General features: G+C 43.5%; 1 protein-coding gene across 1 annotated transcript; it reads right to left on the bottom strand.

The window, feature by feature from the left end:
* Positions 1-356: 356 nt before the first annotated feature.
* pepd (peptidase D) lies at positions 357-12,038 on the bottom strand. Its single transcript, XM_040202564.2, has 15 exons — positions 11,938-12,038; positions 9,555-9,738; positions 8,939-9,066; positions 8,584-8,647; positions 7,645-7,692; positions 6,958-7,019; positions 6,427-6,471; positions 5,519-5,594; positions 4,743-4,789; positions 3,319-3,387; positions 2,930-3,007; positions 2,661-2,809; positions 1,914-2,098; positions 1,189-1,380; positions 357-694 (listed from the first exon to the last, which is right to left on the bottom strand). Exons 1-15 carry the CDS (start codon positions 11,952-11,954, stop codon positions 551-553), a joined length of 1,488 nt encoding a protein of 495 aa, XP_040058498.1. The 5' UTR covers positions 11,955-12,038; the 3' UTR covers positions 357-550.
* Positions 12,039-26,326: the final 14,288 nt, after the last annotated feature.

Genomic DNA, 26,326 nt, shown 5'->3' with positions numbered 1-26,326 from the left:
TCAACCCCCAGCCTCACTCCCTGAGGCCTGGACAAAAAATACCATGAAAAAAAAAAACATTGGACAATCCTTCAAAGGGGGACACCTCTTATGTGGGAGTTTGAGGTGATATTGTGTCACTGAATATATATGTATTTTAAATATTTTGTCAACCAAAATGTCGTCACATCATATCGCTTTTTATCAACTTCTGCAACAAACTGAGTAAAGATACTAAGATTTACTATGATTTTTTTAACATACTCAACATACTCAACTGTGACATCCTGAATTTGTTTTGACGTACCAAACTTTTTTTTTGACATGCTCCTCTATAAACTTTTTATCACTAAAAATAAACACTTTTGCACACAGTATAAAATTAAAAAGTTTATTAAAATGAATTTCCTATTTGCGAAATGTTAACAATGTGCAACATACGAATATAGTTAATTTTCGTATGTGTTTTTCCATGAGACATGATTACTACAAATACTGATTTGTGTTCCGTTTTACCGTCGTTGATCTGCGGTAAGCAATGACGTCGCACACCTTCATAGTGAGACGTCATTCACAACTTGTCACTGGTGACGACGGGGCTGAAGGCTTTTCCAGGATCGGCCATGAAAGCCTCAATCTCCTCCACAGTGCGAGGGACGCAGGTAAGCAGCTCGATGCCATCAGCTGTCACGGCGATGTCATCTTCAATGCGAACCTGCCGGAGGCGGTGACACAGACGTCAGTCGAACATTGAGGAATTAAAGGAGGAGACAATTCAATTCGATGCGCACTCCTGCATAATTGGAGCAGTTCGGTTTGCAGATCTTCGACATTAAGTTGATGATTGAAGATTTCATTAATATTAATGAAATAATATTCATCTTTTTGGCTCCATGTGAATTTCAATTCATACATGGAACCTTAAGATCACTTTTCAGTTCACAAAATAGTCTTTGCAAAGAACTTTCAGGTTCCAAAATGACTTCAGGATTGATTACTAAATTGTGTGACGTGCACCACCAAAACAATGAAAAGAGAATCTACACTGTAAAGATACAATTCAACAAATTGACAAACCATTTCCATTTCCAAGGCTTCTAATGTTTTTACACAAAGCTTTACGCAACAAACAAAAAGACGAGCTTGCTTAAGCCTCCTTGTGAATCCAATCCAACAAACACAACCAGATAGAGCCGTGAGCACACTGACCCCGCCGAAGCCTCTGAAGCGAGCCAGCACTGCGCTGTTGAGGAAGCAGTTCTGGGCGGGGTTGGCCAGCGCCTGGTCCAGCAGGTGGTTGATGAAGTATATGCCCGGTTCCACGGTGAGGACCATCCTCTCCTGCACCGGACGGCCCATCCGAAGACTCCTCAGGCCAGGCTCGTCGATGCGCTCGACCCCCTGGAGAACAGCACAGTTTATTAAAACCCCGGTAAGACACGCACAAAGTGAGCAGTGGGCTTGTAGTTTCTCCTTTGGGTGAATGACATCACTCACCGTCCACTGCCTAAACCTTCCCAGTCAGACTATGAATAGAAATCAATGGTGACGGATTGTTTCGGTCTGACTGTCTCACTGAAACGAGCCGACAGTGCGCCGCGTGTTTCCGGACTGACTGATGCTTCACTGTGTACACGCCGTCGCCGTCTGCCGCCGGATAACCAGCAGTTCCTTGTGCTGCTTCCACCTCCCGTGGATCAACTGCCTTCAGTTGTGCAAAGTGCATAACTCTACAAAATCCTCCACCGCGACCTCGGTGTTCGGAGTTTAAACTGCGCCTTCCCCTCGGCTCCGCTGACCTCCGCCTGAACCTCGGCCTCTCGCTTCTGCACCGGGCGCGCTCTCAATTATTGATGACACATCTATACTGGAGAAACAAGAGTGCGTTTTCCCTTCAACACTAACCGACTGTGGGATGCAATCTGACAATTCACCTCGGGGTATCCTCCCACGTCGTGGACGTCGATGCCCAGCAGGTGTCCCAAGCCGTGGGGCATGAAGACGGAGCCCATGTGGACCTTCAACATGTCCTCCACGCTGCCACTCAGGACGCCCAGTTTCACAAGCTCCTCCAGGTGGATGCGGTCAGCCAGGCGGTGCATGTCGGCCCACCTCACACCTTCAACACAAGCGGCCTTGTCAAGCAGAGACACACGCGTTTCTGTCCCCCGGACTTTAATTTGAAGGTTACTGTGAGGGTTTTGTAGCTGGCTAGGAAAGTGTCGATGTAGTACTGAGGCCTCTGTACGACCTACATGAGCACATGAAACCAACGAGGATCATCCATTCATATGAAGCTGTTCTTAATGCTCGTCATCCATCAAACCGGGTCACATTATACACATGGAATCGTGTGGGTTCATCAGGACGTCATTCAGCTCAGAAGAAGCTGAAGCGGTAAAACGAGAGGTTTTCCAAAGGGACTATTTCATCCCAGAGGATCGGCAAAATCAACACACAGTGAAGGTTCCGTGTAGTAACTTGTTATGCATTTTCACATTATCATGTCTCTGATGATTAGGCATCATTTCAGGTCATCGCACTGACAAACACAAGCGGAAAAAGATGCCTTTGAAATGCGGCCGAGCACTCGCCGGTTCTCTCTCTCCTGCTCGTGTTCATACGAGGCTGAACACTTTATGGTGTGGACTCTAAAGAGAAACTGACTAAAAGATGACAACCTGGTTTGATGGCCGCCATGACAGTTCTGGAGGATCGGAGGACGGCCTCATAGACGGCCCTCTGGTCTGCGGTGAACTTTCCGTTGGCTGGGAAGGAGCACGTGATGTCTGAGGAGTAGCAGTAGTACTCTCCGCCCATGTCGAACAGACTGCGGGCCACAGGGTTTCACAGCGGAGTCAAAGAACGTTCAGCGGCCTTCAGGAGAATCAGGGCTCCTCAACACTTTCCGGGTCGGGCTCTTATTTAAAAACGGTTGACAGCTACTCACCACATGTCACCTTCCATGATGGTTTTTTCATTCGGGGCACCGGCGTGACCGTAGTGCAGAACGGAGGAATTATTGCCCCTGGATAACAAAACACAGTGTGTGAATTGAAAAAAAAGACATCAATTAAACCATTGAAAAGGGAAATAGCTTGTACCCATTAACCACTATTCCCATAGAGTCCCCAGTGCATTTTAACACACACGGCCAATGCATCAATAACGACAGTGCCTCTGAATTCTTTGTCCGTGGTGCTGCAGCCAGGCGACAGTAAGAAGTGCACTCACTACTCTGCTTTGCATAACGCACAAGGTTTACGTGTGACTTTGAAGGAACCTCATTCCAGCTTCAGCTAGAGAAGATTGATGAAAAAAAATCTGGCAGTGCCTTACGTTCCACAGATGCAGGTGTATGAAGTGTGACGCATCCCTCCCTTGGTGTAGCAGTAGTGCTGGAAGAGGCTGGAAAGAAAGGGAAGGAAAGCAGCCGGTCAGAGAAAAGCCCCGTGAGAGAACTACGTAGCAGCGCAGCAGAGATCCGCTGAAGGACTTTCGCTGCCCTCTATCCGCTTCTTAAAAATTTATTCGGCCTTTCTTCTTTAATCATCACTCGTCCAAGCACATCAAACATTTCTATGGATCTGGACGGCATCGCAGAGCTGCGCAAGGCGGCGAGTCGAGGGCTCCTGGTGCCTTGGACGCGGCGAAAGGGAATCCCCGTTATGACAGCTGCTCCGATGCCACATAATTCAAGGGGAATCAAAAATGTGAATTAATACTAATTAAAAACAGCCTGTTTGGAAGTTCGTGGTTTGCTGACGTCATCAGACCAAGCGTTGTTCCTCACAAGGCCTTGCAGCCCCCCACACCCCACCCAACACGAACGGATTCGTTTCATATATAAAGAAAAAGCTGTGAGTTTGCGCAAATCATTTTGAAACGGACGGTTTTCTCAAACAGGGCCAATATGACATCGGTTGTTGTTTTTGTCTTTTGCTCACAGCTTGAGTAGCTTAAGTAGAGTTCAGTCAAACGTTACTCATACAGCAGTATATCTGTTTTTTAAATGGAGACACGTCCGGTACAACTGATGATAATAAAAGATAGTAATGGATTTGCAGCACAACAGATATTGAATACAGAAACACACAGGAAGCAATCTGAGGGCGGCCACATGCGACGCCAGTTACACACCCACTGACGTAGAATCACAGAGGTAGAAAACACAGGAATCAGAGACAGACAGACAGACCTTCACCTGTCTCAGCGCCTTTATTAGACAAAAACCTAGTTTGGACAACTGAAAGGACTTTATCAAATTTGAAGGAACTGTGAAAAGCAGCTGAGGGCAAAGGCCAACAATTATCCACTAGGTCCTCCAAACATAAAGATCATAAATCTGTCCAAGCTTTGATATCATTTAAATAGTAGGCATTTACTAACGCAGCAAAATATGAAGTGAATCATTACTTTTGGTTTCACAGGCAAATAGATTGTAAATCATGAGCAAAAATAAGGAATAATGTATTCCTTAAAAATGGATCCCGTAAACAAGGTGAAGAAAATGGAGCCCAATGTGGAGCCTTGAGGAACCCCTCAAACCCCCTCAAAGTAAGAAGTATGTTATTTGTTGCTAACTCACGCTTTTAATAGAGCGGAGCACACGGGATGGTTTTTGTTTCTTTACGTCTGTTATTATGCAGTTTGAAAGCAAAAACATAAAAGTGCTATTTTAGGCTCCACATATGGCTACGGTTCATTCTAAAGCATAAAACCGCACAGAAACAGAGGATCCGTTGACAAAACGCACCACTTACCTCTCCATTTCATACTCCTTCTGTCCGGGTTTCACATTCTTCATGATCTACAGAGGAACAGTGCGGTCGAATATGTGAGTTAGATTAACTGTTATGGACCGTTTTTAATGGAGTGTCAGCGATCTCTCCTTCAAAGTAGCAACGAGAACTTTCTGAGCTATTTTAGAACTTGACAAGTCTTGTTCTTTTCCTCATTTGTTTATAAAATGCTTTAGAATGAATTGTGTATTATTTCCTCCAGCATAGTCGACACGAGATTCACAACAAGTCAACGTAAGGAGGCAGTGGCCCCAAGCGCTTTGTGAGTTTCTGTTCTTACTGCACAGCGGTGAGGAAGATCATACCAACAATCTAGCAGAAGGGGCTCTGGGTAAAAAAAGGTGCCACAGGAGTGAAGCGTGACTGAAGGCTGACTGACTTCAGAGGGCCGATAACATTGAGACGTGAACGGCTCCTCCAACCCCTGAAGACCTTTTTCATGGCGTTAGAGTGAAATCCTCTGCAGAGGTAAAATATTGCTTTAATGTTAAAGCTTAGTGGTCCAAGGGTTTTTCTGTTAACTGCCCCCCCCCCCCTCGAGTAACTGAGTGAAATCGATAACATCTAAACAGTTTACAGCCTCAGAGGCCCCTCGAACCCATTGGGCCAGTTTTAAACTAAGCTGCTTGATGTTGTTGTCCTTCTAATTGGATATTTTCTTTTATTCTTTGAAAACCGAAGGCGTTGCCCATTGGAACACACTCTCCGATGCTCCTTCTGTCCAGCGGGGGTCTCACCATTTTATGGGCTTCACTGGAAACCCTGTTGGTGTAGCGCAGGACCTCCAGCTCCATGTCAGTCTTTGTCAGACGGCTGCACACAAGGAGAGCAACAAGTGAGCGATCTGCTCTCTGTCAGATGCACAGAGCCAGAACACACGCGATTCAGCTATTCCCACGGAGCGAAAGGAGGAAATGGAGACCTTTCTAATATGGACACGCATGGACATAGAGAAGACATTTCAAGCAGTTGGCCCTCGAGATATTGTATATGAATGAGATCCCCTTTAAGTTAACTGCTGCGGAGCTACAAAACAGTTTGAAACCACGATAAAAAGCAGCCAATGGTTGATTTAAATCTAAGCTGACGCTTTCTTGCCTGGTGATATCACCACTTCTCATTTTTGCCGGGAAACCAGCTGGTCCTTGATACAATAACACAAGAAGTTCCGCAATAACGGAGACAAACAAATAAGACAAGGCGGCGGTAACCAATAGTTACACCGATGAAGGTCCAAAAACCGCAGCGCATTATTATTAGGAGAGGCCTGTGAGCTCCGTGCAGTCGAGGCGGCAGAGGGGTTCAATCAACTCTCCCTCCCCAGGAGATGTGCCTCACTAGCATTCCTCCTTATTTCAGAGAATGTCAATTCATCTGGAGAGCGCCAGCTCTAATGCCGAGGACAAGCAGGCGAGCACGCAGTTCATTACGCCGGTGCAGACCGGCAGCAAAATAAGACCAGCTGAAGAAAAGCTCCCGTTTCTGATTGCGGACACACGATTACCTCACTGGGCAGCTGCTATTTGCCCAAAGTCATGATTTGAAAAGAGGCAAAGATGATCTGAGGAAATGTTTGGGTAATGAAGGGAGGGAGGAGAGGACAGTCTAAATCCTCATCTCGTGTATAATATTCTAAAACACTTACCATTCCACAATGACTGGGTGTAAAAGAGTGTTGTTCACTTGGAAACTGAAAGACAGAATAAAAAGCAACACGTGTAGTGAATCTTTTGCATACGTTCTGCTTTTATCCCTTTTCCCAGGTCATGAAAAACATCCTCATACCTGACAAATGATCTCTCTCCAAATCTGCGTGACCTCAATAAACATTTCTCCTGTGTGTACTTACAAATCCAATGCATGTTTTTTCTTAGGTGTATATATTAGGTTGAAAATACAATACACAGCTTTTTTTCATGTTGTGCAAATGAAATAAATGGATAATAAAAAAAACAACACAGACGTGTTCATACAAACAATTAATTAACAATAACAAGCAGAAGCAAGGTTGTTTGCTAGATTCAATTATATTTAGAATCGTTGTTAATCAGAAACCCTCAGTTTGCTTGAGAATCTGTCGTGTCCTTGTTTGAGAGACAAAAGACCAAAAAAAAACAATAACCTCCCTAAACAAAGTATAACGACGTCAATGCAAAGTGGCGCCGATTAAACGTACCGACTTATTCCTTCAAAGGAGGCTTCGCGGCAGATGCTCCCGCTGTCTGTATTCTGACCTCGCTGCATCGAGACAAACACACACAAAGGCAAGTGAACAACTCGGACGACTGTTTCATATCCAGGAAAACACCTCTCGTTGCTGGATAGATGGTGAACATTTATTCTCAGACTGTGCTTCACATAAATATTTTACTGCTTTTGGAAGTTAAAAATGAAAAAGGATTCAGGTAGATATTTTGTGGCTGATGAAACTAAATTTCATATTCAATAGAACAATCCAGGCCATAATTTACTTCCCAAAAATTGGAAAACACTTGAATCTATTAAGTTATTGTGAGGCCTACGGGATATTTGGGAAGAGACTTGAAATGTTTTTCACTTAATTTCTACAATTGTTTACTTGTTCTGGCAAAAGTTCTGGTCACACATGATGTGTTCAAGGGCCGTCGGAAAAAAGATGAAGAATCTCTGTTTCAACCGCAGCGATAGACAGCGTCGTTTTGGAGAATGAAGACAGAGTTCACAGGGTTGAAGACTAGCGTCCTCGACTCGGATCAGTGAAACCCTGGAAAATGGGTCCAGTAATCGCTCATCTTACACAAAGTAAAACCGGGAATCACCAGCTGTAAACAGGAGCGCCGCACTGGTCCAACCCCACTAAAACACAGAGACCACGTGGGCTTACCAGTGTCAGGAGCACTGCTGGTCTCAGGCTGGACAGGACATCAGCAATCTGCAGGGAAGCAGACGGGCCGTCACTAGAAGTGAGCCAATTATGAATTGGCTCCGATTTCAGGTACTTCTCGACTGAATGCTGCAACTGATTTTCTCTTCGAAGAGGCATTAATGGTGTTCTTATTCATAACACCCTCAAGTGCTGTTGCAAAAGAATCAGCTGGTGATTGAAGAGATTTAATTAGCACATCTTAACCAGTGAATAATTAAGAAATCTTCTGGCAGGTGTGGCGATGTAAAAACACCTGAAACGTCGTGAGCAGGAGGAGTCATCCGAGGGTCACAGTGTAATAATAGAAATGACTGCAGAACTGTATGTGATCATTTTCATACTGTGACACACACAGGCTGTTATATTGAAGTCAGATTCAATTATTTTTGATTTGTTAACACGCACACCTCCAGAATAGCTCTGGAGCTGTCAACCGCCCATTTAGCGCCCCTGGGAATCTGCTGTCAACACCGATAGACTGAACCATTTTCCTAAACTCTCAAAATAGGCAATTATAGACGGCCGAGCAGGAATGTATCATTTTTTTAGATGACATGAGTTGAAGAGGGAAGAGATTGAATCTAAAATATATTTTATTTTAAATAAGACATTTCAAATAAAATAAAAAATATCTAAAAATAAATGATATATTATTATTTTTTATATTTTATAATTACTTTTTTATAATTATAATAAATTAATAAAAAATAAAAATCAAATATACAAATGTCAACTTTTACCATTAAACATACAAAACAAATCCCCAAAATGGTTTTACGGAGGCACTAATATCCTATGTTGTAACTTAGAAGGTGACTGAACATCAGTTACTGAAAAGGGAAAAAGGAGAGAGACACACACACACACACACAGACACACACGCACACACACACTTACATCACAGGTGTATTGCACTTCATCCACAGCATACTTGTCCTTGAAGTGTTCTTTGGGAAAGATCCTGTCAACAGATGCAACAGACATTAAAAAACAAAACAGTAAAGTCTACAAACACAAAGACTCAGTCAGTATTTTAAGAATAAATCTTTAAAGACAGATACTTGCAGAACTGAAGTATTTGGATCAAAGATCAACAAGTTTGAGTCTAAAATGTCTCTTGTAGGCATCAACAATAAGGATACAAACTCAGATATAATGCGTTTATTCTGGGTGCCCACGACCTGGTCGGCCCTCTTCACAAGCTACCGCTCACGGCCGTGTGCGCCGCTCTTTGAAGATTACTGCGACTCACTCTCCCATCCAAGTGGCGTAGCTTTCAGGCAGTTTGGGAACAAAAAGGATGGATTTCCCAGAGTCCACATCAATGGCTCCGAAGCAGTCGGGCTCGGTTACTCCAAAAGCCCAGTGGAAGAAAGACTCCTGCAGAATTGGGCGAATCAGCCAGAGCATTAGTGAGGGGGATTATAAAAAATAAAAAAAAGGTACTTCTGGACAGATGATGACAAAAGTAGGAACGAGATGCTGTCCTCAGGGAACCGGTTCGCCGAGGTGAACGCAGAGCTCGGACAAAACTCTCAATGTGCCCCTTTGCTTCCTGTTCAAAGCCAATTACAGAGCGCGGAAAAGAAGAAAATGAGATCACGAACACAGTGATTTCTCTGCAGAGTGGCTGGCCCACATATTTTTGACAGAGTGAAGAGATTAACACACCGCCGTGGAAGATGGGGAACAGCAGGGGGGGCGGGGGGGCGGTACCCAATAGAAAGGCTTTATGGATATTTGGCACAACCACACGGGTGACTGACACAGGGCGTTCTGGAGGGACCTCATCTCGCTGCTTCCTCAGGGATGGCAGATGGATGGACGGACACACAACCCCCCCGAGCCTCAGCCTCCGGATTCGTTACCTGTCTGAAAAGGAGGTCCGTGTCCGTGCAGTACCTCCGCTTCTGCTCCCCCCCCTGCAGCAACACCAGCGACCGCGGCACCGCTCCGTCTCCGTCTGCCAGGCCTTTGCACAGCCGCCGGCGGTTCTCGGCGAACAGAGCGGCAGACACCCTGAGGGTGTCCTGACCCAGCCAGTAGACGGCCCTGAAAGGACAGCGGGGACGGGAGGGGAGATGGATTACAAGGTCGGAAAGACAACTGAAGGATTCTGGGTCGTGATCAGAGCTGACTGCTCACACGTTGCACGAGGCCTCAAATAATAACTGGCACTCATTGAATCTCAATCATTCAATGATCTGACCGCTTGCGATAAATGATAATGACAGCCGACGCTTCAGTTGAAAAGGAAAAGTATGTTTTGGTGTTGGAAGCAAGGAGATGGGACCCATCATGCTTTATGTTCTCTGAGGAGGTTAATCCTCTGGATCCGGTCCCTGTGTATCAGGCCGAGGAGGTCTCGGTAAACAGTTGTATGTACAGAGACCCATCCTCGTAACCGATACGCCCTGGTTATAAATCACGGTCTTTTGCCTACGGCTTTGCAGATAAGATAACCAAACTCATCGGATTGAGCCTGGATCGCACCAAAGGTTAATCCATAACCTCATAGCATTTTGTGCATTTCGTTTACTGCTGATAGCGGAGTTTCCAGGTGTAACGGCCACTCTGGGAGAGGAGATCATCCCCAGTGAGGTGGTGAATTAAGATTTTATTGAGTACACACAACCACGGAGGCGACTGCGGGTGAGTGGGGGAGCACGGTTGTCCTTCAATCAGAGGGTTGTGGGTTCGATCCCAGGCTCTGCTAACCCGCATGTCGATGTGTCCTTGTTCAAGACACTTAACCCAACATTGCTCCTGTAGCTGCGACTACAGTGTGTGGATGTTAGTTACTGATGTGCAGGTGTCACTGTGTGTGGTTCTCCTGTCATCAGGGTGTGAATGGGCGTGAATGGGTGAATGATGTCATGTAGTGTTAAAGCGCTTTGAGTGGTCAGAAGACTAGAAAAGCGCCATACAAGTACAGACCATTTACGTACCACACTGCCAGCTAATCAGCCTGCAGGGCGAAAGCTCAGGAACCAGAGTCGGCTTTATTGGCCATTTATGCCTTTGCACACATGGAATTTGACTCTGGTTTATCCTTTGCTCTCCACATATGAAACATATGTTATATTTACAAATAAACAATAACAAGAGAACACAAAAAAACAATGTAGGTGTAAGTATAAACATTTAACAACTATACAATATATATATATATATATATATATATATATATATATATATATATATACAAAAATGTACAGCGTACAGTTTTCTTTTTTTATTTGTGTGTGAGATACTCCATGAACGTACGTTAGTTTTGGAGAGAGGTGTTTGTGCGTTGCATTGTGTTACATAATGTCCTAAGGTGTTTGTGATGTAGAGATCTCCTTGTGCTGATGACTTTATGATGATTTACTACCACAGCAGATACCCGGCACGCTGTCACCAAACGATAAGACAAAGTCTGCGTGGCTATTTATTATTTGATGATTGCAACTTGATTCATCAGCAGTTATTTTATGTTCCTGAAACACAATCTTACTGCTGACGAGCTTTTTAATACGCATGTCACACAGATTTGGCAGAGACATTATGTATGTGAAAAGCCACATTACCATTCACTCATAATACTGTAAGGAAAATTTACTGGTGTGCAACTCTGATTTAGTTGTGTGCAAGTTGCCCCCTACCTCCTCGACTACCTCATTAATACGTTTACGTTCAGCATTGAACCGACTTCCACACATTGTGACGCACAAACAGAAACCTACAACTCACAAAGCATCAGGATCTTATTGGCTGCTTGTGGTCTCAGGACAAGACGCTTGGAAGCATTTACAGCCGAAAATAAACGGAGGTTTTAAATAGAGCCACGTGTGCTTAGTTTAGTTAACATTGAGAATTTGGAAGGACGCTTAATGTATAAACAGATTAAAAGTGAACGCAGCTCAAACTGTGTTAGCGTTTTTAGTTAAAGTCTAAAAATTAAGGCGAGAATTCAGCCGGTCTTCTTTCTGCAGAGACTGCTAAGGACGTGACAACTCTGCGTAGTGTTTTATTTAATATAGTGTAGAAACAGAACTTTTAAACGAGACGCAGTAACGTTAGCAACGTCACACCTCTGCCTGGCAACGGCTCCTAGGCTCACGAGCTCGTTTCTCTTTCATTGGTTTAGCGCAGCAACCTCTTAATGTGGCCGTGGACTAAACTAAGAGTCCACCAAGACACGAACTAGCACATATACACACTTCAGTTCAGTTCAAACGCTTCCGGAGAGCAGAAGACTCAACTTACTGTGGTGCAGCAGCCATGTCGATGTGCGGGTCCGGAAGGTCACGTGCTGACAGCAGTCACATGAGGCTCGAGTCAGCTGACATAGATTGTGCTGCGTTCAATTTTTTCGGAAAAACAACAACATTTAGAGGCAGGTTACGTCGAGTCTTATTTGTCTTATTTTGTCGTTTACATTGTGCTTCCGTCTATACGAGAAAACACCAGCAGCTAAATGACAAAACTTTAAAAAGAAAAGGTGGAAATAAGAGGCAGTCGACACAATGCAGAGACAAGTGCTACTGCTAAAATAATGGCCAAAATGCTTCCGCCCCTAAACGCCTCACCATTTCAAGCACTGCAGTGGCCAAAAATATACCTATACATGCGGTGGTATTAATAGCTCCTTACAATATTCAATCCTGCACAATATCCTACAATGCAATAGTGAGCAGCAGGTACACAAACAATGATATCAGATATTAACCAGGTTTATCTCTCTGTCTATTTCCATATCATGTAAGATACATCTGCAATTATAGACAATAGTTATTCTTCCAATTCAAAAAGGAAATAGGAAAGATACAAGACCTTGTACATTCACCATAGAAATCTGCTTTCCTTTCTTTTCTTTTTTTTTGTCATGTGCTGACATAGTGAAAAATAAGCTCACGCGAATAGAATCAGAACATATAATCTACAAGGAAAACGATCTGTTTATGTTTATTTGCATAGGCACCATATGTTATTGATCAATTATTTATTTAAACATTTTTTAGAGCTCCAATCGCCAAAAATATACTTGTTAATTTTAGGTCCTTACAATATTGAATACAGCACGACATTATATAATACAAAGGGAGTCCGTTTTCAAAAAAAGGGGGCTGGCTATCAAACTAATGGACTCATTTTAGTCTATCAAGTTCCCAAGGGTCAGGAAACCTACTAATCACATAGGGAAGCCTTCAATTCGGCTAAGACAACAGTTATTGTGAGCAACGAATGATTTGTGTATTTTTTGGCCCTGCCATGCCCCTCGAACTTTAGGTAAAAAGTCAGTTACACATACATTTAAATCATTCCATTCCAGCCAGTTAAGCAGACAAACTCAGTTGGTAGATCCTGTCTATATTAAAAGGATAATATTCTAAAAAAAAAAGCAAGACCTTCAGCATTATGCATCAAAGTAAAAACGGTGTACAGTATCCTGTCTCCTTTGATCCGATTCAGCCTGGTTTTTTTACAGTGAAAACAGTAGGGGGAGATGCAACTCTCTTTTGTACCACCGCAGAGACAGATTTCTTGGAATAATACATGTTTGTGAAGGACTGCAGATACATGATGCAGGTAAATACATGTGGTAATTATTGAGCAGCTCAGAATCTAGCAATCCAGGCTAGTTATTTTAATGGTTATTAGAGATAGATATGAAATGTGATATGAAATGTGGCTCAAACTGTTGGAACTTCTGGACAGGAAGATAGGAAATAACTAATAATAACATTATAAACTATTTACATATGTAATGTTTCCCTATTTAAACCTGTTGAACGTGTGTGTGCGTTACTTGGAGTCCATATTTAACATTCAAATGAACACTGAAGGCTTATTTAGATTCCAGGATGTTTTTAATAAGACTCTTAACCTTTCCATCACCTTTTCTGCCAGTGTGGTCTCAGTTAAATGAGGCCGTTGCCCTCTGCACGTATTGCCTGATATGAACTAAAGGCAGTTTTTTCTCGTTAAATTCATGTGCTCATTGGGCACTTTTGAAAAGGCCAAATTACAATCCAAAAATAGTCATCCTTGCTTTTTCTTGCGAAACACCATAAACTTGCAGAAATGTCAAACAAAATTCACAGACAAAGCAATGGCTTGACTCACGCCGCCAGAATACACGCTGCCGTTCCGCAGCCACAACTCGGTTGTTACCCGCTAATGGCCCCCTGGCAGAGAGGAAGCGTTCCTGCCGGTAGCACAAAGGAGGACTCTGGGACACCAGGCGTCAAGCCACCTAATGTCACTGGCCAATTCCCCTGCATCCTACGTTTTATCTCCAGAACCAGCTGCAAGTTGTTCAACCGGGCTTTGAACTCTCTGCTTTCGTCCCTGCGGGCGCTGGACGTCGGCAATGGAGGGAGGAGCGTCATCAAAGACAACAGAACCGTCAGGACAAAAAGATGCTTACATCTTGTAGTGAAGGATATTCAAAAGGGCCTGTGACTATAAAGTTGCTGTCTGCTCAAACCATCTAAAGGCTTCACCGCTTATGGTACATTAGTTTGTATATTCTTGCCTTTAACTATTCTAAAGAATAGCTCAGACATGTCTAATTAAATGAAGCCTCAAAACATAATTTTCATGGAGCAGTTATTTAATTCGTTTTATTATAAATTCCTTTTACTATAGCAGCAGATTATCTGTAATGCTGCCCTTGTCGTACGTGCATTTGAAGATAGACAAAAGCGGTGCTTTTAGCATCATTTTTGCTAAACATTACCATCAGCTATGTATGGAAGAGGAAAACAAATGCATGATTCTGCATAGATTTGAGAAGGTTCGCTGAACACGGCGATACTTTTGATCCATTCCGAAGCCTTCTCACTAATGCGATACATGATGAGAATCCTGAACAAATAAGCTACAGACCTTTTACATCCAAGCCAGACTGAAACGATGAATGAGACGGCTTTAAGATTCATCCAGAAACCAACCCAATGCCGGTCAATTAGGCAGATGGCGGAGTGTGGCAGAAGCACCCTTGATGCAGATTATTTACTCTCTTCAAATGACCAGAAGATGATTTAATTAAAACGCGAGTAGCCGCCTGCGGGCAGATGGATTCTGCTGAGTGGCTCCGTGCTGTGATACCTGCGTGTGAGCGAGACATTCGTCGACTGACAGGGCAGTATGAACTTCTGCCAAAACGCATCTAACCACCTTGAAAGCAACAAGAATGAAGCCTTGCAGTTGTGACGCAGCAGTGCGCATGCACGTCTGTCCAAAATGTCATCCCGTCATCATTTTACCCTTTCAGACATTTGTGTGAGATTGTCACAATTAGCAGGAGCGTTCGTGTGTAAAGGCCAAAAGGTGTCTTGTGATGCAACCGTGACTTTTGATCACAATGTTCTTATCAGTCCGACCTTTCCCTCAAAGCCTTCCTGAGATACCTCTTGATCAAGAACGGGTCAGGCGGATGTCGCACTGACCTTTGACCACCCAAATCATTCAAGTCCAAGTGGATGCTTGTGCAATATTGGAAGAAATTCACTAAAGGCGTTTCAGAGAATGGATCGCACTGACAACCCTAAAGCATGTTGCTTCTGGAACAATATTCAAATACGATGATTCCCTTGATCACTACAATCATCATTATATTATTATACCAATAGTACAGGTACCGCTAGATTAGAGTATGGGCGGGAATGGTTGGTGACAAGACTTGTGTGTATCCAATATGCCCTGAGCATCATTTCATTCATACGTTTAGTCATACTCTGTTTGTTATTGTGTTACCAGCAGCCAATAGGGCACATAAATGCAACGCAGAAGGCAATTTTCTGCAGGTTGAGAAAAAGACACACTCGATGCAAGATTATGAGGTTTCTGTCGGCCTACAGAAGAGAACTCTGTGAACAGAAGATATGCTATGTGAGGTTATATGAAATGTGATCTATGGTGAGAAACACTTTTTACATTGGGTTTAAGGTGACAGTTGTCAAAAGAACTTTCTTCCTCTTCATCCGTCTGCAGTTTCATTGTGTTGCAAAGTGTTTAAGTGTGTTCTGTTATGGTCACTAAATGAGTATGTCTTGAATAAGACATGTATACTGTCCTGTTGCATTGCATGTCTGGCTCTGCGTGTTAATACGACCAAATCTCCTTATGATAATCCACAAAACTGCATGATGGCAAAGCAAGAGAAGATACGAATGTGGGTTTACAATGCGAGGCACAGCAGGTCATGGGTCAAAGCTAATTATTAAGATGAATCACTCCGATACGGCTCAAACTCTTTCATTGTTTGCTGATTTCAGAAAGAGAATTGGCACTTTAGTGCACTGCTGATTGCACATAGTGCTGTATAATGCATAGAATTCAACCTGCACAGAAACACTTTGTACACAACAGAGGATTGGAAATTATATCTAACTGTTTGAGGGAGAGTACTGCTGATTATTTGCTCTTAAATAGATAATCACTGGGCTCATTACAACAAGTCCCTGTACTCTAGTAAGGAAGGAAACTAGATCTGTTTTTGCCAAACTCGTAGATATGAAAACAGCGACGGGAAGGACTCACACTTTTCCTCACAGCAAAGTGAGCGTATGCAGATACACACCCGTCTCTTGAACTGAAAAACATGGCGTGGTTGTGCTGTTTTCCACTGATGGAAGTACCGTCTCGCTGGCATTCTGTATGTCCTAGCTATCATCAACAAACGAACAAACGTGTAACCAACCAAAATGCATGCATGTAATACTTATATTGACCCAGAGACATTCCGAGTTACATTGAACGCACCAGGAGAAGTCACATGTCCAGCGGCCTCACACCTTTACTGATCTGTATAAGTACCTGCAGGCACCCATTGCTCTACAGTTCGTCGGTCACTATGGGAGTCAATGGGCCCTGTGGCCTGTTGATTCTTTTTAGCACAACACCTTTTCTTTTATTAAATACTTTTGATTTTAACTTTTAATCCAAGATGTCTCCTGTCAGTTCCGAGTCTCTTCATTTTTTGAAACAATAGCAACAATAGCAACACCCACATACGGGGAGTATTTTCTCTACTGAAGATGCACGTCGTTTATAACGTCGCTGGATACCTACGCTGCTCGTTGGCCCTAACAACACCCTTGAACTGTAACATTATTAACGGTACAGAACTGCCGTGAGTACCGTATTGCTTAATTAGATTGGTTCATTTGTTTGGTTTTAGCCTTGATAAGTGTCAGGGTGCAGGGAAGGCAGGACTCAAACGCAGACTTTGCAGGAAACAAAAAGGGACTTTAATTGTCAAAAACTCCAAAACTCCAAACTCCAAAAAGGCAAAACGTAGTCAGGGCACAGGAACCAAGGAACCAAGGACATGGGCGTGGGCGTGGGCATGGGCGTGGGCTTCTGACGATCAACAATAACACGACAAGCGACACAAGAGACACACGGCTTAAATACACTAGGGAGGTGCAGGTGATTGGACACAGGTGGAAACAATCAGACGATCACAGGGGACGACAGGACCAGGCAGGAAGTGAAGTTACCCGGGGACACGAGAGGCAGAAAACTACAAAATAAGACAAGAAATAAACCACACCGTGACAATACGTTTTTTTTTCCCACAATATATTGGAGTATAATATTAACAAGAATGTTTTCGTGATTGCACATCATCTGAACATCAGAATCTTTGGGTGTTTGTTACCTTTGTTATCTTAGAATGAGCTGCATACAGTATATCTACCTGTGGTATCACGCGTGGCACATGGGGAGACCTTTCAGTAGGCAGCAATCTGCTGCTTCACAGCTTCTACACATTCCAAATCATCCACACTGCATCTTTAAGGTTGCTCTTTGCAGAAGGTTGCATGGTGTCTGTAGGATGGGAAACAGTATTTTGGGTCACATGTGTGACAGCCTAAATGAATCATGCTTTGGCAGGTGGAATTGAACTATTGAGGTCACATGTACGCCCTTCCAAGGACTTCCAAGTACACGTTCACTCATACGCACAGCAGGCTGCGTGCCAGAGAACCCCTCAAGGACATCATCTCATAGATGTCCATCATGAAAAATTGTGTTTACATGTTTGTATAAGCCTATGGGACACATTTGTTCCCCCAACACATAAGAGACATTTTCTTAAGACACGTTTATAACTTAGGAGGTGACCTCAGGATTTGGCAGCTGGAATACACGCAACCAGACACAGCGACTGTCCCTCACACACTGGAATGTAGATAACAACACTTAAAAAGTCTTGTATTTTGCAAAAACAGTGCACGGTCATCTTAGCCTCACTGTAAGACTTCTATCCTTCAAAGTTCTGACAGCCACTACGTTTGCATCCCCAAGGGGTGCGGTGCTGGTGGCACGAATATGACGTGCCAATTCCTCTCCATCTGCCGAGATGCCACAGCGAGAGATGAATGGCCCAATAGAGGCGGCTTTGCTCGTTTCCATCTTGTTAATATGCCGGTGAGAGGCTCGCTCTAGTCAGGAATCTCAGTAGAAGCTGATCTCCAAAGAGCTGAACAAGATAAACACTGCTGAAGGAGGTAGTGGAGACCTTCAGAGCTGCATAAATAACCCTTCGAAAAGTACAGGTTGTTCTCTTTTGCAGAGATGAAACTATAAAGCCGCACTATGGCGCAAGACGAGAAGATGTTTGCAATATAAGCCAATCACTTTCTCGTACACTTGCCTTACAAATCCATCAGCAAAAGAGAACTACTGCTTCTCTCTAGCAACCAGAGCAAATAGAACAGGCGTTCCCTCAATTGCTAGGTTTGATTTCACCACAATATTCTATCTAATGGACGATGCGGTTTTGTTGCAGGGGAAAATCATTTTTAGGAGAACAGGCTGCAATTGGTGAACTTCTGCCCACAAATTTGTATTATTTATTATTTATTTATTATTATCTTTTTTTTTGCTAAATAAAACCAACCAAAATTCTGCAGAATGTTACGTGTAACGTATCGCATTGGGAGACGAGTTTCACACCTGAGAGGTGCCAACGCATTGGACTGATCTTTCCCGATTAGGTCCCAGTGCTGTGGTACAGCCTGTTCATGGAATTTAATATTCTCTATTCTTTTTTCTCTGTTGCAGCTGTTAGACTTCATGTCAGTTTTACATTAGGTTGCCTGCTGTCCTTGTGGGTGAGTTGAGAGCATCCTGCGGTTTGGCATCTCGGTGGAGAGCTGAAAGCCCACATCGCCACAAAGAGCCAGGAAAACACGGGGTCAGACAGCATCCCTCACTGCGGGCTGTCTGTGATGAAACCATCATCAGACAGGCCCAGAAGATTATTTCAGACCCCACCCATGTCCTCCACCTTGAACACCAGCTCCTTCCCTCAGGCAGACGCTTCAGAGGCCCCAGCGCAGACTCAACTGCGTCAAGAACTCATTTGTCCCCCTGTCCATTAAAGCCCTAAATGACACGCCAGAGCCTAGCCCCAGATTTTTATTTGTATTTTTTTTTTCAAGACAACAACATCTATCTATCTTCATCAATGGTTTACTCAACAATATGTTTCAAAACAAGCCTCCTGATATTAATATTCTGCTTGCACACTGGATGGGATGCATTATTAGCTGTTTTTCATCATGAGAAAATCAAATCAGTCTTTTTATTAATTTCCCTTCTGATGACATCAGGTTTCTGGATGGATGTTTTTGTCAAGTTCCAGAGTAAAAGCTATAAATCGTTCATATTTGCATTCAACGCAGGTTAAAAATAAATAATGCAAGATAACAATATGACAGATGGATTTAATTGTTCCTCACGCTTTCTCTTTTATCACTGTCGACCATGTTGCAATCTACTCAAGATGAAGGGGAACACTGCGATTGGCTCAGAGACATTTAATCAAACAGGTCTGTGTGTTCGGGTGCAGTAGGATGACAGTAATCATCTTCATCATAGATGTGCTAGAAACGTTTTTCCATTGAAATAAAAAACGGTTTCCCCATGTAAAAGAAATGTGATGAGATGTTAATTTCATTACCACATTTCTTCAGATCCCGGCCACACCCAGTTTTACTTGAAAAGTTGTCATATCTTATCACTGAGATTCACGTGTTAGTATCACGTGTCGATAAGAAACCATGTGACTGATGTAAATAACTGTGTGTTTTATTCAAGTATCTCAAAACGAGACATCTGGGTGAGCTGGTCAGCATGCGGGTCCCAGGAAGGAATGAGTCCTTCCTTCAGTGTCCGTCCTCCCCTGCAGGTTGTTGGTACAGCTGCTATCCGTTGGCTACTGTTAATAAATCTAGAATAGAAAGCTATACCCAAATAATCCATCTTTTAATAATGAACACTGTCAAAAAGGCACAAGTGACAATGTGGGAACACACAACGTGGTCCTTTGAGAAAATTGCATAGTTCCAGTGAGAAGCTTTTAGTGTAATAGTGGAATTATGTGAGCTGAATGTAAAATAGTGAAAACTGGAAAACAGAATTCATTATGAGATACTTGTTTGCAGCTTGGCTGTGAATAAATAAAGCCAGATAATGCTAATATTCTTTATTTCAACTGCGTTTAAATTCACACAAATGAATTCTAGCCTTGACCTTCACACATGTAAACAAAGACACCGTCTCATACCAAAATAATTGACTCAAAAGTCCAAATCCCTGCAGGCTGCAAGAACCGCCGAGCGCTGATGACTGCGGTTCAACGGACTCAGATGCAAAGTGAGAAAGCAACAACCGGTACACATTTGTGTGTGTTTGTGTGTGTGTGTGTGCGTGTGTGTGTGTGTGCACGCTGAGTGCTTGAAGCTTAACAACACAAAAAAATGATGGCTCATAAAGGAATTAAAACTTTTTTGGAAGCTGTTTAGCTTTTCAAATATTGTAAAAAAAAGAAAAAGGCAGGAGTAATGAAAGTATGGCAGATGGTGGGGAAAAGGGATCAGGTTAGTGTGGGCCGAGCCAAATCCAGATCAAAGGCTGTTCTCTCACCAGGTTAAGCAACAGTCACATCCATAACCCAGGACAGCTGTTTATGATTGAAGAGGATTAGGGACGGCACACATATTTCATCAGGATTCATCCTTTCCATGTTCTAAAACTGGATTGGACTAAAGCCGCTCACTTTATCTGCTAAATCATTTCAATTATTACGCAACTTCCTCCAGTGGAGGTCAGCCGCCTGTGTTAGTGCTCCGGGCATTCGGCAGACCCGAGATCAGTCATTATTACCCTCAAGATGTCCTTCAGCTTTTACAGCGCAGGAGTAGAAGGAGTAGAAGCAGTTTGACGCGCGCTTCTCTTACGGACAGTCGATCAAAGTCTAAGGACTTAAGAGGGAGCTGTGGAACAGATATTGTGTAAAACCCCTTTTCTTTGTCATCAGCTGTCGCACTTTCCTGTGAGAGACGTTTCATTAGGCTCAGAGGGAATGACCAGAGGAGAGAGGTGGTACCGCGATGTTATCACCCAATCACGTCACGGCACACCGATGAATGGCGGCTACTTAAACCAAAAGTGTGGATCTATTCAAAATAGAATAAAAGAGGCGATGCACACATTGTGGAATGGTGTATTGAAAAACACAAAGTGAAATATTACCAGAGGAATGTGCAGTGGCATGACATGGAGATTGCATTTAGAGATCTATTGGAATATTCTTTTTCATGTTCCATAAAAGCGAGTGAACTTGACCTGAAGTGGGTGAAAACTATAAAACATTTCCTGACCTTTAAATCATCCCCTTACACAACGCACCCGTTACAGAATGCATAAATCTTAATGTAGATGTCTCTAGATAAAATGAAGGGTTTGTATAGTGTATACCTGCAGCCGTTATGCGTAGCACTTTATAAAAACCCTCCTGCCTCACACCCTCTGTGTCCCACCGCTTGTTCCCTGTCGTTGATTCATATTTCTGTCTGCAGACCGAAGCGCAGCGCGCCCGTCATCACGAGAGGAACCGCATTGTTCATTTGTTCACATGCCTAAACTGAGCAATGTTTACAACAGGAGGGTGTGCAGCTGGCATCTGCTTTCCTGCCCACCGTCATCATCGCTGTGCTATCGGCGCCAGCCATCCACAGCCGCACGCCAGAGGACGGCAGAACGGAGCTCTTTCAAACCCCACAGTGAATTAAGGAGGAAAAACGTGGGAACAACGGGGACGGTGTGATGAACAGTTACAGCTAAAGCACAGTGCTGTTAGACTGATTCAAGACACGGAGTAAATGCCAGTTACTGACACCAGAAGACGTTGCATCGTATCTGTTATTATTATTTATTATTATTCAGCCGTCGTGCTGTTGGCACTGTGCATCGCCACGTGGAGAGCTGTGGAGAGACAACCGGTATTTGTAATTATTATTCAGCACCTGAACATTTTAAAATCCTGTAGTTTGCTTTTAAAATGGAAAATGAAGACATAGAAGCTGTGCAATTCCAGTGGTGGTGGATTGAGCTGCGACGTAAAGGCCACATGCTTAGAAATCTTTAGAAAAAGCTCCACTTTGTGGACATCCCAGTATTTATTGTTTGTTTGGTTTCCCTAAGCTGTCTCTCTTTGGACAATCCCGCGCATGTTGTACCTCACGTTCTGGTATTTTTTGACCTAAAAAAAAAATGTTGAGATGAGTAAAGGCAGATCGGCTGCAGCCGATTCGTTGGTGTCATCGGGCTGGAAAGGCCAGGTGTTCTGTCTGAACGGACTACATGGAGTCCTTGAGGAGCACACGAGCAAACATATGCACGCCCCCACACGGAGTCCTTCTCACTCACTCCTCCGCCCTTCTTCTTTTCCCTGACTGGATGCTGTCCAAGACCGTAATCTTCACCGCTCCTTGCTCTGCGTACTCCACATGCAAATGTGTGAGCGTTTGAAGGTCAGTTGTGTTTCCATTGACCAAAATAAATATGGCAATAACAGAGGAAGCGTTGTTCATCTCTGCTAATGCGATGTTTGAGTTTATATGTTGATGAATGAGAATGTTTTTTTGATGTGATACAATTGGAGAAAATCACACCAGTTTAGATTGATTAACTCTGCGTAGTGAACAAAGACTGTCCAAATTGAAATGGACATTGAAAAAAAGAGAAACGCTCCGCTTGCTGCCGTGTTCATTAGCTGCATTGTAATCCGTGAACACAGAAGGTGGGAGAAACGCTACAAATAAACAGCGAAAGGCTGATACATCACGTCGAGTTACAATGCGATGAGAAACCCCTGTCGTGTGCATTTCGAACATACAGTTAAAGGTGTAAATTGTATTGATCCGTCACAATGACGTTAAATTGGCTGTTTTGCCACTCAAACACTAACCACTGTTTTTTTTTCAGCCGCACGAGGGAAAGTGCCTAAAAATATGAAGTGTAATGTGTTTGCGGGCAGGCAGCGGGTAGCCCTGGGTCATAAATACTCATTAGGTGAAGATAGTGAGAGTTGGGGGAGACTGGCAGATTAATGAGAATAAAGGAGTCGGTGTGCGTGTGGATAATGCACCTTACCCCGCGGAACATGCTCAATGGACAGAAACTGTGCAACATGAATGTTATTTACGCACCAGAGGGGAATTGAGTGCAGAAGTTAATTGCGGATGTATCAGACTCTGCGTTGCCCCCTGTCCTCAGCGGCGGGCTGTGACAACCAGTTATTCATTTAGCTGTGACGCTCCGTCACCACAAAATAATTGCCCCTGCTGCCAGAGATAAAATGAGATTAAAATATTAATATCATTTATCAAGATAATAAATGCAAATGTTTTTTTGTTTTTTTATCGTGACAAAGTGTCCCAGGAAAGATATTTTTAGCTGCACGACCTGCAGTCAAACCCCAGTTGGTTTGAACTTTAGATAAATTCATTATGACTTGTCAGTCGGTTGAATGCCTCAATAGGAATCGGTTAGATTTATGTAAACAGGGACGGCCGGGGCCAATGTGCGCTGCTTAAAGTGTGAACCAGCAGACCCGCGCACGCTGAATTCTCAAGGCTTTTCTTTAAATGTCACATTTTTTTGTCAACGTTTTTTTTTTTTATTAGTACAGCTATGTATATATATATATATATATATATATATACATAGCTGTACTAATAAAAAAAATTATATATATATATATATATATATATATATATATTATATATGATTAAACAAACCATATTGAATACAACAGAGCACTTTTAAACTGGAAAACTCTCTGAATTTGATCTTATTTGGCAAAATAAATACTGTAAGTCTGATTGTATAGAAGTAAGAAAGCGACTCTTCTCACTTGTTTTATCCCCTCAATAAACATTTGCAACAGTTCCAGCAGGGGACCCCAAACCTCCCTTTCCGGGGCCACATCTGGCAGCTCTGACTGGGGACGCCGAGGCGTTCGCCACTTCACGGCGGCAGAAGTGCTTAACAACAAAAGGAGAAAACCGCAGAGCTTCATTTATTAAGTCCTCAAGAGCCTGATTCCTGTGAGGTTCTCTTCCACAAAGACTGAAGAAAAAGTGTGAGTTTATTCATCTACAGCACTCAAACAGGACAATAAAGATGCAACACAAACGGGATGAAATGCTCATGAATGCATCGTGCATCTTCTTTCTGTGTGAGGAAGTATCGTTGTTGTTCAGTGTTACCCAACAATACGACATCTGAGAGCTAAACGGTGCTGTGCAGAGTGCTGAACTTGCAAAAAAAATAAAATACTTGGTTTAAACTAATAGAAGAAAAACTAATTAAGTCCAACCAAACTTTTAATCTGTGAATTTAATCATGTTGGATGAAGAATGAATCCATATTTCACCTTTCCCTTTATTAAAACAGACCTTTTCCCTCCAAGCTGAAAAAATACAACCAAGTGACCTTTACTGGTGCGACTGGGAGGATCTGGACCAGCGGGAAACATAATGACCGTTTAACTAATGCTGTTTTAACAACGTGGAATGGAGCAGCAATCTTCTGTCACGGCTTATTGGGGTCCGGATTTCTTTTGATTCAACACGTCTGCAATCACCTCTAGAAAAGTGCTAAAAATATTAGGCTCATTTCTTTAATCCCTTCTCCCCAAAACACAGTGTCTGTACAAGTGCACAGTTCATTATCACACAGTTGAATTTGTACAGTGTTCCTACTCTTATGTGTCAGTTTGAATCCGAGGCCACGAAGCGGCTGCGAGCAACAGGAAGGGGCTCTTTGAACAGAGCAACTTATCAGCGAGATGAATTTGGAGGAACAGCCGTTAATAGGAAACAAATGCGTCGATGGAAACCCGTCAGCGACGCCACTGAGGACATTATCTCTTCCATTAATCTCCACAGACCAGCACACAACACCACGCACAGTGTGCGATTAACGTGGCACTTAACTAACACCTAGCTGCCTCCCAGCCTGACAGCTGCCACCTAGATCCAATCACACGTTGCAAATGTCACCTCACTCTTCCTCACGACCTGCACTTCTCCCCTCGACTTTTTTTTGGGGGTGGGGGGGGGCTCGCAGCAGTCTAAGAGAGTTAAACATGACTTTGAAACACGTCCTCCTCCTCTAAGCCTTCCGGTGTTGATCGTTCAGCACCGTCGGAGCACGTTTCTGGAGGGCAGCGCACTCTGAAGTAGAAGATAGGGAGCCGTCCCGGTAGTTACCGGCTGGGAATTGGCGGAAGGGAGGGGAGGGGGGGTCATCGTATCTCGCCTCCCACTCGCATCATTAAACGTGGGACTCGATTGCTGAAGAACACACATTGCCCAGTGGCGCGACCCCACACTGATCAACCGTTTACATGCCCTCGCTGGCTGCAAACCTACACGGCGAATCAAAAGCGGGAGAGACGGCGCGCGTTATCTCGCCGCAGCTCTTTCCTCGGCCTCGGCTGCCGAGCCGTATCTACGGCTTTGAAGTCGGGGCCACTGGCAATGTCTCAAGCGCGTGCTGCCATCAAGCGAGCGCCTCTTCATTAAATCCATGAGCTGCTTCTAATTACGCACCGTATCAGGACCCGCCCCCCCGGTGCTGGATCACTGGGGCAGGGAATAATGTGCATGACACAAATGGTAAAAATGGCAGGAGAGGCCTCAGTAGACAGGAGAAGGCGTCCATATTGCACTGCTGCCTCATTTCAACAATAAACTTTAAAACTATGGCCTCACGGCAACAAACTGCACAGCATTTGCAATAGAAATCAGTCAGCGGTGGGGAATAAAAACAGTTTTTCAGGTGTGCTCACTGTTGATGCGGCACATCTTTGTTTGACGTTTCCTCCTGTAAGTTAGCAGATCTGCAGCAAGGGATTGTGGGCTGGATTTCATCTGCGTCTTTCATCCTGGAAACTCTCCGGCTCCCTTGTCACCTACACTCCTTGCAGCTCTATTTATAACTTGTAACCATAACAACCAGCCTTTTCCTGTCACTAGGTGTCTTCAGATAAAGATAAAAAAGAACGCCGCGGAACTTTTGTCAGTGTTGTCGAAGACGACGTTACTCTCACAACATGCTAATGCCAATAACTATATAGCTAATAACAGCTATTAGCAGGAATTTACATTGTAATCTTATAAGGGAGGCGCCCGGGTGAAATCATTGCCTTTGCAATCCCAGGAACACATCCAGGGCGCTTTGTTCTTGTGCAGTGAATTAATTGACGGTGCTGAAGGGTGGCTGGCAGAGATGAATGAGACTTTGAAGAGGAGCACCGGCATCATTGTTTTCTGAAAAGTTTCAT

Source organism: Gasterosteus aculeatus, chromosome 12 (genome assembly GCF_964276395.1).
Source record: "Gasterosteus aculeatus chromosome 12, fGasAcu3.hap1.1, whole genome shotgun sequence".
Classification (NCBI taxonomy): domain Eukaryota; kingdom Metazoa; phylum Chordata; class Actinopteri; order Perciformes; family Gasterosteidae; genus Gasterosteus; species Gasterosteus aculeatus.
This window is presented reverse-complemented; position numbering and strand designations above follow the sequence as displayed.

What these genes read in the sequence shown, in the direction of transcription:
- pepd (XM_040202564.2), bottom strand. An exon ending in CGGACCTCCTTTTCAGACAG is followed by an intron (nt 9,067 to 9,554) that starts GTAACGAATCCG and finishes CCAATTCTGCAG; the next exon opens with GAGTCTTTCTTCCACTGGGC. An exon ending in TCCTTTGAAGGAATAAGTCG is followed by an intron (nt 6,472 to 6,957) that starts GTACGTTTAATC and finishes TCTGTCTTTCAG; the next exon opens with TTTCCAAGTGAACAACACTC.